The sequence below is a fragment of the Oryctolagus cuniculus genome, chromosome 2 (assembly GCF_051225735.1).
Source record: "Oryctolagus cuniculus isolate XC-2025 breed Fujian yellow rabbit chromosome 2, ASM5122573v1, whole genome shotgun sequence".
NCBI lineage: Eukaryota > Metazoa > Chordata > Mammalia > Lagomorpha > Leporidae > Oryctolagus > Oryctolagus cuniculus.
Genome location: NC_142868.1, coordinates 92,265,617 through 92,279,216, shown reverse-complemented (window position 1 = coordinate 92,279,216; position 13,600 = coordinate 92,265,617). Strand labels below are relative to the sequence as shown.

Here is a 13,600-nt window from a genome sequence, read left to right as displayed (position 1 = left end):
GAGAGAAGAAGAGAGAGAGAGAGAGGGAGAGGGAGAGGGAGAGGGGGAGAGAGAGAGAGAGAGAGAGAGAGAGAGAGAGAGAGAGAAAGAAAGAGAGAGAGAGGTCCTCCATCCACTGGTTTACTCCCCAAATGACCACAATGGCCAGAGCTGGGCTGATCCAAAGCCAGGATCCAAGAGCTTCTTCCAAGTCTCCCACGTGGGTGCAGGGGCCTAAGAACTTGGGCCATTTTTTACTGCTTTCCCAAACTATAACATGGAGTTGGATTGGGAGTGGAGCAGCCTGGTCTCAAACCAGTGCCCATACGGGATGCCAGCACTGCAGGTGGAGGCTTTACTGACTACACTACAGTGTGGGCCCCTCCTTCCTTTAATTTTTGCAATGATTTACTCTCAGTCTATGTTATATGGCTCACTGTTTTTTATTTGCTTTTCCTTGATTGCTAGTGATCCTGGAATTATTTTCATGTATCTGTTGGCCATTTTTATTTCATCCAATGAAAAATGCTTGTTCATATCCTTTGCCCGATTCCCAACTGGACCGTTTGTTTAGTTGTTGTTGAGGTTCTGGAGCTCCTTACATATGCTGTATATTAATCCTTCATCAGATGCACAGTTTTCAAATCTTTTGTTACATTCTCTTGGTTTCCTTTTCTGCGCAGATGCTTCTAGTCTGCTGTAACCTCATTTGTCTATTTTGCTTTTATTGCCTGTGCTTCTGGGGACATATCCAGAAGTCTTTGCCTATGCCAATATCTTGCAATGTTTACCCTCTATCTTCCTTTACTAATTGTATGTTTTATTTCTTAGTTTTAGATCATCAATACATTTCCAGTTGATTTTTGTACAGGGTATGCAGAGTTACAATTTTCCCAACACCATTTGTTGAAGAGACTGTACTCACTCCATGGAGTGATTTTAGCATGTTTGTCAAAGATTAGTTGGTTGGAGATATGTGAATTAATTTCTGAGGTCTCTGGGCCATTGCCGTGGCTTACTAGGTTAATCCTCCACCTGCAGCACTGGCATCCCATATGGGCACCGGGTTCTAGTCCCAGTTGCTCCTCTTCTAATCCAGCTCTCTGCTGTGGCCCGGGAAGGCAGTGGAGGATGGCCCAAATCTTTGGGCTCCTGCACCCGCATGGGAGACCAGGAGGAAGCACCTGGCTCCTGGCTACGGATTAGTGCAGGGCTGGCTGTAGCAGCCATTTTGAGGGGTGAACCAATGGAAGGAAGACCTTTCTCTCTGTCTCTCTCTCTCTCTCTCTCTCTCTCTCTCTCACACTAACTCTCCCTGTCAAATAAAAAAAAATCTGAGGTCTCTAATCTGTTCCATTGGCTCACCCTTTTTTTTTTCTACCAGGTTATTTTGATTATAACTTCCCTGGAATATGTCTTCTCAGACATAGTTGTTATGGTATAATTTTATACTTTTTGTTTCTTTAATATTTATTTATTTGGAAGGCAGAGTTACAGAGAAAGAGAGAGAGAGGGTAAGATAGAGGGATGGAACTTCAATCTGCTGGTTCACTCCCCAGATGGCCACAATGGTTTGGGCTGACCCAGTCTGAAGCAAAAAGCCAAGAACTTCTTCCAGGTCTCCCATGTGGGTTCAGGGGCTCAAGGATGGGACATTGTCCACTACTTTCTCAGGTGCATTAGCATGGAGCTGCATCAGAAATGTGGCAACTGGAACTCAAATTGTCACTGGCATGGGATACTAAGGCTGCAGGTGGTAGCTTAACTCATTACAGCACAATGCCAGCCCCCTCCCCTTTGTGAACATGTTTATGTATTACTGGAATATTTAATACCTTGTGAAAGGTATCAAGCTATATTAACTTTAGGTCATCATCAATTCAGTTCTGTGCAAGATGCCCTGTAAAACTATTTAGTGGAGGATTATGCTTGTGATTATAAATTAAACTGAATGTATATCATTTTAAAAATTAAAGAAGAAATAAGAATAAAAAGGAAGGAGGTTGGGATGGAGGGAAGGTAGGGTGGGAAGTTGCATTATGCTATTAAAACTGTATATATGGGGGTCGGTGCCATGGTGCAGTAGGTTAATCCTCTGCCTATGGAGCCAGCATCCCATATGGGTGCCAGTTCTAGTCCCTGGCTCGTGGCTTCGGATCAGCACAGTTCCGGCCGTTGCAGCCATTTGGGGAGTGAATCAGAGGATGGAGACCTTTTTCTCGGTCTCTCCCTCTCACTGTCTTTAACTCTGCCTCTCAAATAAATAAATAAAATCTTAAAAAAAAACACTGTATATATGAAATGTTAAATTTGTTCCGTTTGTATAAAGAAAAATTAAAACAAAAAAGTAAATTGACAGTATGTCATTGAAATAATTAAAAGCAAAATAAGAAAGAAAGGAGGAGCAAGTGAGGTTTGGGTTTATCATTCTGTGCTTGAAATTATAAATATCTGAAACACATGGAATCTGTTCCTTTTAGGAAGGTAGGAAGCATGGAAGGAATGACGAAAGGGAACAATTAACTATGGCTGCTAAATTCAGGTACAGAGTAGCTCCAAATGTAAGCCAGATGCAGCAGGACCTGGCACCAGTAGGAACCCAATAAACACTGATAAACTAATGAGTGGTGTGTGTCCAGGATACATGTGATTCAGGGAAATGTGCTTACTTACTCCATTCCCGTTGCACTGTTGTGCACAAGTTCTTGATTGATTCCTAAGTATTTTGGCTTCGACACATGCTTGATTTACACAAATCTAAAGAGAAACATACCAAAAATTTTTGAGAAGTTGTATTTTCATTTCATTCATTTCTATTGAGAACTCTTTTGATCCTCGTGTTACTTAGAAATATGTCTTTAAATCTTCAAATATTTGAGATTTTTCCAGGTAACCCTAATGTAAACTATGGACTTTGGCTGATAATGATAAGTCAAAGTGGACACACTAATTATAAAATAACGTACCACTTTAGTGTGGGTTGTCAGTAGTGTTGTAGGCAAGAAGGATATGAAAACTGTGCATCATACACCCGACTTTGCTATGAGCAAAAAACTTAACTAAAATACATAATTTTAGAAATAATCATGTTGAGAAATGGGGAATATCAATTGAATAAGATTGGCCATAACAAAAAATCATAACTAAAAAACCACTTTTCATTACAATACCAAGAAACAAACAAAAGTACAAATGCGTACATAGTAAAAAAAAAAAAATGTCGGGGACAGTGCTGTGGCCTAGTAGGTTAAGCTTCTGTCTGCGGTTCTGGCATCCCACATGGGCACCGATTTGTACTCCAGCTGCTCCTCTTCTGATCTAGCTCTCTCCTGATAGCCTAGGAAAGCAGTGAAAGATGGGCCATGTACTTGGACCCCTGAACCTGCCTGGCAGACCTGGAGGAATCTCCTGGCTCCTGGCTCCAGATAGGCTCAGCTCCAGCTGTTGCCGCCATTTAGGGAATGAACTAGCAGATTGAAGACCTTTATCTCTGTATCCCTCTCTCTCTGCCTGTAACTCTACCTCTCAGAATATATAAATAAAATCTAAGAAAAAGCATGTCTTGCATTCTTGGTACATAAAATTTTGCATAAAAATTAGAAAGTGAAATTTACAAATGGAAATATTGTTGTCATAAATTATATTAGTCTCCTACATGGCCAGCACCACGGCTCAATAAGCTAATCCTCCACTTGCAGCACCGGCACACTGGGTTCTAGTCCCGGTCGGGGCGCCGGATTCTGTCCTGGTTGCCCTTCTTCCAGGCCAGCTCTCTGCTAAGGCCCAGCAGTGTAGTGGAGGATGGCCCAAGTGCTTGGGCCCTGCACCCGCATCGGAGACCAGGAGAAGCACCTTGCTCCTGGCTTCGGATCAGTGCAGCGCGCCGGCCATGGCGGCCATTTTGGGGGTGAACCAATGGCAAAGGAAGACCTTTCTGTCTCTCTCTCTCTCACTGTCCACTCTGCCTGTCAAAAAATTTTTTTTAAAAATTATATTAGTCTCCTACATATTTAGTAGAGATAATAAAATTTTTATTAAAATATAATAGAAGAGGCAGGTATTTTATGCAATAGTTAAGTCACTATTTGATCTACCTTGCTGCTAATGCTCATTCCAGGGTGCAACAGATTGTTCAAGTACTTTAGTGGGCTCCTCTCACCCATATAGGAGATCCAGGCTGAGTTCTAGGCTCCTTACTTGCCTGGCCTAGACCTGGCTGTTGTATGCATTTGGGGAGTGAAACATTGGATGGAAGCCTTTCTCTCTCTCTCTCACTCACTCACTTTCTGTTTCCCTTTTAAATAAAATGAAAATAAATAGAAAGCATTAAATCTAAGATGCTGATTATTTTATTATGTAAAGTATCAAGCATGCAGACATATTTATTTTCACTTTAAAGATAGAAGAAGCAGGGGTAGGCATTCAACGTACTGGTTAAAATTCCTGGGTTTAAGGCAAGCTCCACTTCTGATTCCATCTTTCTTCTAATTCACATCTGTGAGACTACAGGTGATACCTCAAGTAATTGGGTCCTTGACATCCACATGGAAAACCAGGATTGAGTTTCTGTTTTTTTGGAGTGAACTAGCAGATCTTAAGTCTCTCACTATTCTCTGTCTCTCTCTCTCTGTCTCGCCCCCCCCATTGGCTTAATTTAACAAATAAAGTTAGTAGTCAGAACAGGATATATTTCCAACTGCATTACTTACACCAGTCTCAACTTCCCTAAATTGCAGGTTTCTTACATGAGCAAAATAATATTTTTCTTTAAAAATGTTAGTTTAGAAAAATTAAATAATATTTCAGTTTGTTTCCAGGTTAAAATGAAGTGATACATGTGAAAAATGCTTCCTTTTAAGCACAAGAAATTATCTTCAGAGGAATAGCCTGAACAAAATATTGTCTTAATCCAATCTAATGATTTTTAAGTATTGATTTTATTTACTTGAAAGGGAGAGAGGAAGAGGGAGAGGGAGAGGGTGAGAGAGACAGAGTGATCTTCTATCCACTTGTTCACTCTCATATAGCTGCAAAGGCCATGGCTGGCCAGACCTAAGAGAAGAGCCAGGAACTCCACCCAGGTTTCCTATGTAGATGACAGGGGCCCAAAGTACCTAGGCTATCTTCTGCTGCTTTTCCAGGCATATTAGCAGGGAACTGGATCAGAAGCAGATCAACTGGGACTATAGTCAGTGCTCCAATACAGAATGCCAGCATTTTAGCATTGCTTAACCCACCGTACCACAATACTGGCCCCCTATATAATCCTTTTAAACCCTCAATCTAACACTGTTATACCTTCCACACTGGAACTTGTCAGTGATATGTATTTAACTACTCCTTGTGTAATGTAGCATATGTCCAGGCAACCAAAATTGAAATAAGAATCTTATTAAGTAAAAACAAAGTTACAAAATTGCCAGGAAGGTCTCATCATATGTAATACGTAGTATTATTCAAAGATACCTGACAAAACTAGCTTTCATATATTATCTTTCAGAGTTGTCCATCCTATAAAAATGATTCTATTCTTATTAAATTACCTACTGAATAATTTCAAGCCATCTGTTGAAAGTATTGTAATTTTGTAGTTATTTTGGCTTCACTGCCTAAATATATCTATTGAGCTCCCTGAACCATTCTCCCTTAAAAAGGCATTTGTAACTTGGCATGAAAAGGGAATTAGTATTTCTGAGGCTATATACTTTCCTCATGTAAATTTTATTTAAATTATAAAATCATTGCAAGCTTATTCCAGTAATATATACATATATATTTTGGGATACTAAAACTTAACCATGCTAAAGAATATGTTTGATAATTTAAAAAGTAGCAGATTCAGAATTCAAATGTGTACATCTGTCTTTAAAATTATTTTACTATAATATTTATATTGTTTATACTATATATATTAGATAAATGTACATATTTAGCATTTAAATATATACTATATATATTTAATTTATATTTATTACTTAATATAATATATATTTGTTATATTTAATAAGGGGCAAATATGCGGTTTTGAAGTAAATTTATCCCCAGATTTCAGTTGATTCCAGATATATAAACTCTAGTAGTTACAATTAATAATAAAACTGAATTATATTTAGATTTTACTATTGCTATAGAGTATAAACTACTATTATTCCCAATTTACACAGTAGAGCTGAGGTATCACAGACTTGTTAGATAACTTGCATAATGGCTATGGCTTAGCGTGCCCATTGGAATTCCAGCTGTTCCACTTCTGATCCAGCTCCCTGCTAATGCACCTGGAAAAGGCAGATCACCCATGTGCTTGAGCCCCTGCACACAAGTGGGAAACACAGAAGAAGCTCCTGACTCCTGGCTTCAGCCTGGCCATTGTAGTCATCTAGGGAATGAATCAACAGATGGGAGAATCTCTCTCTCTCTCTCTCTCTCCTTCTCTCTCTCTCCTTCTCTCTTTCCTCTCTCTCTCTTCCTCTGTGTTTCTCCCTTGCTCTCTGTAATTCTGCCTTTCAAATAATTTTAAAAATTTTTTAAAAGAGATGGATATGTGATTCTAGGCAGTCTGATATGAAGTGATATAAACTGAGTTACAGGGAGATATACTTGTATAATACTAAATAAGATTTCTTCATTCTTCCCTGAGAAAATCCCATGACTCTCCATGCATTGCATTTTTCTTGTTTGTTTTTGGACAGGCAGAGTTAGACAGTGAGAGAGACAGAAAGAAAGGTCTTCCTTCTGTTGGTTCACCCCCCAAATGACCGCCACAGCCTGCCCGCTGCACCGATCCGAAGCCAGGAGCCAGGTGCTTCCTCCTGGTCTCCCATGCGGGTGCAAGGCCCAAGCACTTGGGCCATCCTCCACTGCTTTCCCAGGCCACAGCAGAGAGCTGGACTGGAAGAGGAGCAACCTAGACAGAATCTGGCGGCCGGACCAGGACTAGAGAACCTGGGGTGCCGGCACCGCAGGCGGAGGATTAGCCTAGTGAGCTGCAGTGCCGGCTCCATGCATTGCATTTGCTTTTATTCTCCTCCAAATACTGAATGTCACATAGCACTAGAGATGAATTAAAATTTGATACATAAATGAAGATATACATTAAAACAATGAATAAAACTAGATTTTTTAAAAATAGATTTAAAATCATTTACCCTCCCTGCATCACATATAGATCCGCTTTTGATGACCAGTGGATCTGGATCATTTTTAGGCAATCTGTAGTCTATAGTCACACATATTTTATCTCGAACTTTAGCAAAAATCACAGCACCATTGGTTTGACGGAAAAGACTCCGAGGAGGGTAGGTACAAATTAGTCGTCCACATACGAGGCTCCTGGAAACATAATACAGAGGATTAGTGTGTATTGAGCATTTATTAGAAATGATTTGGACTGCTTTCTTTGCTTAAAAAAATGAATGATTCTCCACTTATGTCAATGCACTCATTGAAAAAGGTAATGTTTTAACACTAACATTTAAAGTAAAAAGCAAAAAAATGGATACATCCATTCATCAAAGCATCTTTCAGTCCTAATAGTTTTTTATTTTCTCTTTATTTTTTAATTTTAGAATTTAACAACCTTTAATATTTTGCCACATTCACTCCAAATGTAGATAACATATACACATATGTCCTATTTATTCTAAAAAAGATAATAATAATACAAAGTGACAGATTCATGACGATGGTCACCACATGGGAAAAGAAGTGCAGATTGTCATGTGCATGATAGTCAGTGAAGCAGTATTTGTAACTGTATACCAAATGATATGAAATCCACACAAGTAAAAATAAGAGAACATATTTGGCTTTTTGGGTGTGGCTTATTTCATTTAGCATCGTCATCTCTAGTTCCATCTATTTTATGTAAATGTCAGAATTTCATTCGTAACAGTTTTCTATTCACTGTGTATATTAGATATTTTTGTCAGATAATCAATTCATTCCATTATTTTATCTCCCCTTTTAGAAGAATAAAATGATGTATGAGCTATTACCACTACCATCCAGGAACTCTCAGTGTCATATTAATCATACAAATCCCACAGAATGCTATAGATGAAATAAACAAATACCTACAATGATTTAAAGAGAGGATACATTCTACCAGTTACAGAAAAATTCATAGAGAAGAGATGCCATCTGAATCAAAGCTTTAAAATTATTAAGTTTTCAACAGGAAGAGTAAGTATGGTACTGCAAAACAAGCTAATAGCATAGGCAAATCAAGGGAATATAAAACTATACTATACAAATATGCTTATCAATCTAAAAATTTGATAACTATGCTTTGCTAACTAGTATTTATCCTAGTATCTGGCATATAGTATATTCTCAATAAAATTTCTGTTAAACTCATGTTCAAAACTTAAAAGAGGCAATTTTTCAGGTAGAGGATAAATTGAACATCATTTTATAGACACTAGGCAGTCCTCATTTTGGATTCTACTTTCATGAGGCCAAATAAACAAGTTCCTAAGGGAAAGTTGGGGCTGATTTGGGCAGGCAGGGAGCTAGTAAACAAAAAGCAGCTGAGAGACTGCCAGCAGCATCAGTGCCACAGGCCTGCACCAGCCAAACCATTCCTTCTTCTGTCCATTCAACCTGACTGCAGACTGTGCACACCCATTTCCCATCGTGCAACTGAACCTCATTCCACATCCTCCAAGAGATGCCATGACGACCACATATATGCTGCGGCCCACGTGGAAACACCATGACACATTCAAGATCCCCAATACAGAGGGACACAGCAGCCAGCAGTACTGAAGCCCCACACAAACTCAGCCCCACTTAAATACCCATTAAGGCACCAGCCCCTAGCCTAAAAAGGGATGATCCCAACTTTGGTGGAAGCAGCAGTTCTTCCCCTCTCCTGCACAGGGGTTGCCCACACTCACAACTATACTCACAACTCTGTACTATCCCTTTAAATAAATCCTGCTTTCTTGCACACTTTAATGTCTCCTCCTGAATTCTTTCACACATGCAGGGAAAAAGCTAGAATAAGCCCAGCTGGGGACCCCATTGCCCATAAACAGTTTCAATTTTTGACTGGATACAGGAGCCTAATGATCATTCACTTATAAATAATATATCTTGACGTGTTGTTGTCTGTACCATAAGAAAAATATCACAAGCTGCAGATTTATGATTTAAGATTCACTCTCAGGCACATGCATTTCTCCACAACTACTGGAATGAATGACATGCTTAAAAGAGGAAAATAAAAGAATATAGAACAAAAGAAAACCATTATTAATAACTGTATAGCATACCTATATGGACATCTTACATATCCATATATGCTGTGACCGCAGTTCCCAAACCTATCTCTTTGAGACTGTATTTCTTCATAGCAGGAAAATGGAGCATTTTTTGAACCTGCCAAAGTTAGAAATAAACATATTTAAACATATATTTAAAATATATGTAAAATATATTTAAACATATATTTTTCATATTACTCTATTTACTCATATATCATCTTTATAAATTTTTATTAACAATTATAGTACATATTTATGGACTACACTGTGGCATTTAAATACAGGAATATAATGTGCTGATCAACTAAGGATAATCACTTTTCCCCTTTTGGACAACAGTTTCTGACTGGAGATTAGAGTTCCTTTCCTCTATTTGGTCATAAAAGACAGAATAATGTATTAAGAGCTACCATCATTTCACTACCCTGTGTAACACTAGCAACTGATCTTTTGATTCATTTCTGATTTGGTGTATGTTTCCTTTGTCTCTTTCTTCATTATTTTTATTTATTTATTTTTTCTGACATTATTAAGCAAAGTTTATACTGGGGAGGCAGAGTGATATAAAGTAAGAGAGAGCTCAATAAAGGGCTATAGAGAGGAAAGAAAAAGTATAGTTTTATATACTCCTGAATTTTGAGTGAGAACTCATAAAAACACAGGTCTATAACAAAACCAATGAGATTTCTTCAATGAGACATTAGCAAGTACTTGGGGCATCTTCTCTTGCTTCCCAGGGGTACTGACAGGGAACTGGAACAGAACCAGAGCAGCCTGTATGGGTGGCCAGCACCCCAAGTGGCAGCTCAACTTCCTGGGCTACAATGCAGGCCCCAAAATTCAGTTTTTCTAGCAGTGTCTTTCTCAGCCTAATTTACTACTTTACTGTAACCATTATTTATATCCTTAAACACATATAATTCACTTCAAAGCATACCAAAAGCATTTGCTGTATTTCTCTGCCTTAAATGCTCTTTTACAAACCACTTCTTGGATTTTGTAATATTCAAGTTTGATTTCAAATTTCATTTCCACAAACTTCTCTGAATGCCTTTTCTAAAGCACTCTCACCTTCATGAATGGCCATTTTTTTCTCGGTGATTGTTGACTTTTTTGTTTCTTTTTATAACATTGCTATGAAATTATTTCATTTTTTATTTATTATTGATTTCTCTGAACCCTTCATTGCAATTTAAGGATTAGGAATAATTGTTTGTTGTTCATTACTAAATTTATAGTTAAAGAAGAGTGCCTCTTCCCATTAGATTATTAAATATATTTATTGAATGATTGAAAACAATTTACAACTTTGGTAACCATATACTATGATTTGTCTTCCTTATAATGTTTGATGTCCCAAATCAAGCCAATAAATGTGGATGATTTTTTTAAACAGGTTTTTTTTTTTTGACAGGCAGAGTGGATAGTAAGAGAGACAGAGAGAAAGGTCTTCCTTTTGCCGTTGGTTCACCCTCCAATGGCCGCCACAGCTGGTGCACTGCAGCCGGTGCACCGTGCTGATCCGAAGGCAGGAGCCAGGTGCTTCTCCTGGTCTTCCATGGGGTGCAGGGGCCAAGCACTTGGGCAATCCTCCACTTCCTTCCCGGGCACAGCAGAGAGCTGGCCTGGAAGAGGGGCAACCGGGACAGAATCCAGCGCCCCGACCAGGACTAGAACCCAGTGTGCCGGCGCTGCTAGGTGGAAGATTAGCCTATTGAGTTGCAGTGCCGGCCTTAAACAGGATTTTTTAAAGAATTTTATCTATTTTATTTGAGAGGTAGGGTTAACGACATTGAGAGGGAGAAACAGAGAAAAAGGTCTTATGTCCATTGATTCACTCCCCAAATGTCCGCAACGGCCGGAGCTGAAGCCAGGAGCCAAGAGCTTCTTCCAGCTCTCCCATGTGGGTGCAGGTGCCCAAGGACTTTGGCCATCTTCTATTGCTTTCCCAGGCCATAGCAGAGAGCTGGATTGGGAGAGGAACAGCCGGGACTCGAACCAGTGCCCATATGCGATACCAGCACCACAAGTGGAGGATTAACCTACTGTGCCACCGTGCTGACCCCATGGATGATATTTTTATGTTGAAGGCAATACAATTTTTTGAAGATTAATATTTGAAATAAATTCTAATTTTTCAGTCAACTCTGCTAAATCTCTTTAGAATTTCTATATTAAATGTTTCAATCAATTTTATTGAAAAGTTTCAATGACCTGGCAGTAGAGCCAATTTGAATTTTCCATAAAATAAATAAAGGTGCAAGTAGAAATATTCTAATGGTTCCATAATAATTCATCAAAGAAATTTAATATAAGTAAGCATAACTTTTCTTAAAGGATCTGGAAACCTTTGAACTATACAACCCTTTTCAATCTCGAAAATGTAACAGATTACCACAATAAGACAAACTGAAATGATAGAGAATCTATACTTTCTACCAATTCTAGAACATCCACCAAAATTATATAAATAAAAAGAGGCACATCAAATAAAATATCATGTATTACTTTGGCCTTGAAAGCAGTACATGTAGAAGTTTATCTCTCTACTTTGTATTCTATTCAGGAACTAATTTTGATGTGATCAAAGCATAGCTGCTAAAAACTCTACAGTGTTATAAATATATGGTAGTTTCAAGTCCTTAGATGGAATACTCTCTTGTTCACCTTCCCAAAAATCCCCCACAAGAGACTCCAAACCTCTCAAACTCCTTTAATGTGAACAAGATGTTTGTCCTAAGATTTATTAACTACAGAAAATATGAATAGTAGTACAACTGAAACAAGCCTGACTAAGTAACCACCATAGGCTAGCCAATAGGAATAGGGCATATAAGAGTACACTGCACTTAACATGATCATTCTCACATTAACCATGTGGATAGAAGGGCAATTCTTAGAATATTATACTAAGTATAACATTCTGAGGCCTACAGAAAAAAGATGATACTAGAAGCTTTCTGTAAAATATTGCTTCTTATCATCTATAAAGCAATGTATGATGTCATGATCATAATGTCCTTTTCCTTCTCAAAATAGACCTTGGTACTCTGAGACACATGGCTACTAGAAAGGGTTTCTTGCTACCATAAACTGAACTTTGAATAATGCTGAGTTAGAGAGAGAGTAAAGATAGTGGGGAAACTGGTAATAGTCCCCCAGTATCCATTCATCTTTTCATCTTTTTAGTAACACATCTCTACTGTTATTAGCAAGACACATGGATATAGCACTAAAGAAAAAAAATGAAATTCCCTTTCAACTGGCATGTTCACGTGACTAAGTTGTGGTCAGCAGAATATGAGCAGTTTTATTAGGCAAATATTCAGCTTCAAACGGAAGATGGTTACGCTTTCATTTCCTCTACTCCATTAAATTGGCTGATAAATAGAAACCCCCTATGAAAGATAATAGGCAATTGAAGAACAAACAGACAATAGGTTCTTGAACAAGAATGTCAAGTTATCTCTGACCATCTGATTAGCTCAGGAATGTTATGTGATTAGGAAATAGATTTCTATCTCATTTGAACTATTGTATTTGTTGTGTTCCTGAGTATAAAAAATTTAGTCAATCTCAAATAAAGAAGATGTCACTGTAGTAAAGGAAAATAGTTTAGGAACATATACAATATGCAATATACTACACCAAAATGTCACAATTTACAACTAACAGGAAAACCAGGTTGATCCACAAGGAGCTCCACACTGAAGCAGTGTTCAGTGAAACAATGGGAGCCCACAGAGCCAGCTCCACCTATTGATTTACTTCTTAAGTAGTGAGAAATTTGAGATATTGAATTCAATGAATCATCTGTTAGTGCAGACAATGCTACAGATATTTTAGAATCAAACCATTACCATTCATAAGATCACTCACTTTGAGCTTACCTGGAGAGCTAGCCTGAATACTTGTATTTTCCATTACCTAATTATTGACACCACCTATCAAATATTGTCGCTCCCCGTCTTCGTGGAGGAATGACACAGGACCCTGCGCTGTTCTTTTGTCTGCTCGGCCCTCCCCGGGTTTGCTGCTGGTTCTTCCCAGGTTGGCTACCGACCCTTCCACCTCCGTGGAAGGGCGGTTCCCCCTGCCACTTTCCCCACTTCCGCGGGGGAGCGGCACACCGCCGGCCGGCTCTCTCGGGGGCTGCTCAGGTGTTATTCGGATAGATGTTCCTGGTGCATGTTGTCTCTCTCCTCCTTTATAGTCCTCTTCCACCAATCCCAACCCTGCTACCCACACGCCGAGTACGCTGCTCTCCTCCAATCAGGAGCAGGATCAGCTCCTGCAGGTCACTCAAGTTGGCGAGAGACAGCTGCGTAGAAGCTGTTTACTCCTCTCCCAGCGCC

General features: G+C 38.9%; 1 protein-coding gene across 1 annotated transcript in view; it reads right to left on the bottom strand.

Annotated features, from left to right (window-relative positions):
• The window catches only part of LOC138843052 (disintegrin and metalloproteinase domain-containing protein 32-like), a 144,992-nt gene that overhangs the window by 25,069 nt on the left and 106,323 nt on the right, over positions 1-13,600 (bottom strand). Inside the window, exons 15-17 of the mRNA XM_070068586.2 lie at positions 9,255-9,360; positions 7,125-7,308; positions 2,653-2,736 (exon numbers count right to left, since the gene is read on the bottom strand). Coding sequence (XP_069924687.1) covers positions 2,653-2,736; positions 7,125-7,308; positions 9,255-9,360 — 374 coding nt within the window. The remainder of the gene's footprint in view (positions 1-2,652; positions 2,737-7,124; positions 7,309-9,254; positions 9,361-13,600) is intronic.